Source organism: Babylonia areolata, chromosome 2 (genome assembly GCF_041734735.1).
Source record: "Babylonia areolata isolate BAREFJ2019XMU chromosome 2, ASM4173473v1, whole genome shotgun sequence".
Classification (NCBI taxonomy): Eukaryota; Metazoa; Mollusca; class Gastropoda; order Neogastropoda; family Buccinidae; genus Babylonia; species Babylonia areolata.
Window position 1 is genome coordinate 53,331,717 of NC_134877.1, and position 2,500 is coordinate 53,334,216.

General features: G+C 45.4%; 1 protein-coding gene across 2 annotated transcripts in view; it reads left to right on the forward strand.

Annotated features, from left to right (window-relative positions):
• The window catches only part of LOC143279498 (uncharacterized), a 24,964-nt gene that overhangs the window by 9,195 nt on the left and 13,269 nt on the right, over nt 1–2,500 (forward strand). Inside the window, exon 1 of one of the 2 annotated variants that reach the window (XM_076583548.1) lies at nt 328–525. The exons of the other annotated variant lie outside the window; for it this stretch is intronic. Within the exon in view, the coding sequence (XP_076439663.1) occupies nt 498–525 (28 nt within the window). The 5' untranslated portion in view covers nt 328–497. Of the gene's footprint in view, nt 1–327; nt 526–2,500 lie in introns of those variants that run through there. 2 annotated transcript variants of the gene reach the window in all.

Sequence of the window (2,500 nt, forward strand, 5' to 3'; positions counted from 1 at the left end):
GAAGGTAGGCCAGGCTGTATAAATAGGGAAGTGAATTGACAACACATGTAAAACCCGTATTCCAGTTAACGATTTCTTGGAGCCGTCCGATCAAGACTTTCGGGTCCATGACGTTACTGGTTTGCTTTGTTGTTGTTGTCTTTTCAGTGACCACAAAAACTACCACTCCCCAACGCGCGCGCGCGCACACACACACACACACACGCACACATACACACACCGGAAGTGCGTTTGGCAAATTGCTACCTATCGTTTGCAAAAGCGTAGTCTTACTGTTTCTCTACTTCCCTGCATTGCTTTGCTAGTTACGGGCTGAGATCTGTCAACACCGTACAGAAGCAGTGTGGCGCTTCCTGCTCCTGTGTCTGGAAGTGATGTACCGTATGTGGATGGGATGGACCTGTCTCACCGCTACAACAACATAGGGGACAGTTCTGTACGCATACAGAAGAGTGGCAGCACCATTTCTTGTTTTATTTTCGTCCTCTCTGCATGGCATGGAAGGCCAAAGGCTGCGTCCATACGGTAAAACATAGACGACTACTGACGACTATCGTAGTGGGTACGGACTAAAGAAGAAAACCAAAAAGACATGCATAGCAAGTTGCTCTTTGTCCCTGTCCACAAGTGACGCAAAAGGCATATCTACTGAGCACGGACGACATGCCATGACATTTTTTTTAACGAACATGCATGCACGTGTGTGTGTGTGGGTGTGTGTGTGTCTATTCTTCAAAGGACTGAACTGTTCAGAGGTTTTCGATTCTGTGATAATGCATTACATTACCTTGATAAACGTTGAAACATCATGGACGCCGAAAAGCGTATCGCAGCAACGCAGGTTCGTCCGTGTATTTTTGGCAAAATTGTCGATAGCAATTCCAATCAATACCTGGTTGTGGCAGTATGGAGACGCTAAAACTCATTAGGCCTGATTTTGTTTAATCATCTCTATTTTTAGATCTGTAACCCCCCTCACCCTCCCCTCCCATCACTCCCTCCGCCATCTGCTTTGTTTTGTTACCTGGCCTGTTCATTGTTTTAGATCTGCGAACGAATTATTTAGGTCTTGTAATCGAACGCGCTACCCAAGGACATTAGAACTGAAAGTCACAGAGCTTGGCCATTTTCCATCTGTCCGCGGCCGTTTGGTCCTTTCTTGGTGTGAACGCTTTTTGGGCTATTTTCCATCTGTCTGTGGCTGTTTGGTCCTTTCTTGGTGTGAACGCTTTTTGGGCTATTTTCCATCTGTCCGTGGCCGTTTGGTCCTTTCTTGGTGTGAACGCTTTTTGGGCTATTTTCCATCTGTCCGTGGCCGTTTTGTCCTTGGTGTGAACGCTTTTTGGGCTATTTTCCATCTGTCCGTGGCCGTTTGGTCCTTTCTTGGTGTGAACGCTTTTTGGGCTATTTTCCATCTGTCCGTGGCCGTTTGGTCCTTGGTTTGAACGCTTTTTGGGCTATTTTCCATCTGTCCGTGGCCGTTTTGTCCTTGGTTTGAACGCTTTTTGGGCCATTGACGGACTGAAAGTCAGTTTGTCTGTCTGTATGAACGCAGCTTAAAGCGCGGTAGGCGGTTTATGTCTGGATTATACTATGTTGAGTTCAGTGACAGTAAACGAAGGTGTAGACATTTGTGGTCATGTTCACGGCCAGAAAATCAATGGCAAGCGAAGTTGTTATTGACATGGACGTGTGTTGGTGGCTGAATACTGCGCATGCGCCACTAAAAATGTGATGATCGAGTCTTTTTCTGTGCGCGCGTGCGCACACACACACACACACACACACACACACACACACACACACACACATACATAGATATAAGCCTATCTCTGTGTGAGATGTATATCTTTGTGTGTGTGTGTGTGTTAATGTTTGCAGTTAAGCAGCAATAACTTGAAGTTGTGTGCATTTGTCTAAAGTTCCAAGAGTTAATGTTCTTGTTTGTTATGTGATATTAATATCCCTTTGTCTCAAAATTTCCTGTTCAGAGGCCAGGTTGCAAACAGTGGTACGTGGCTGAATATGCTTCAGCTCTCTCTCGCTCTGTGTGTGTGTGTGTGTGTGCGCGCGCGCGCGTGCAGTGTTTAAATGTCAGTTTGTTATTCATGGATCTACAATTTATAATGCGTATTCTCTTTTGATATAACTTTTCCCCAGTTTCTTTCAGGGGGTTGGATTAAGAAAAAACAACACAGTTGTCTTGCTTACTCTGTTACCCTCAGAACACAAAAAAATCATTCTCTCTCTCTCTCTCTCTCTCTCTCTCTCTCTCTCTCTCTCTCTCTCTCTCTCTCTCTCTCTCTCTCTCTCTCTATCTCCCCTTCCATTGACAAACACAGTGCAGTAAACTGCAGTTGAACGAGTGGAGACAGCCACACCTTTTTACTGCGGGCAAACCATGAAAACAGTGTGACGCCTCAGCGACTTGTATCATTTTTCATTGTTTTCACCGCGGGGCAATACTTGGGGAGCTTTAAAATACGTACAGTCGTTCATG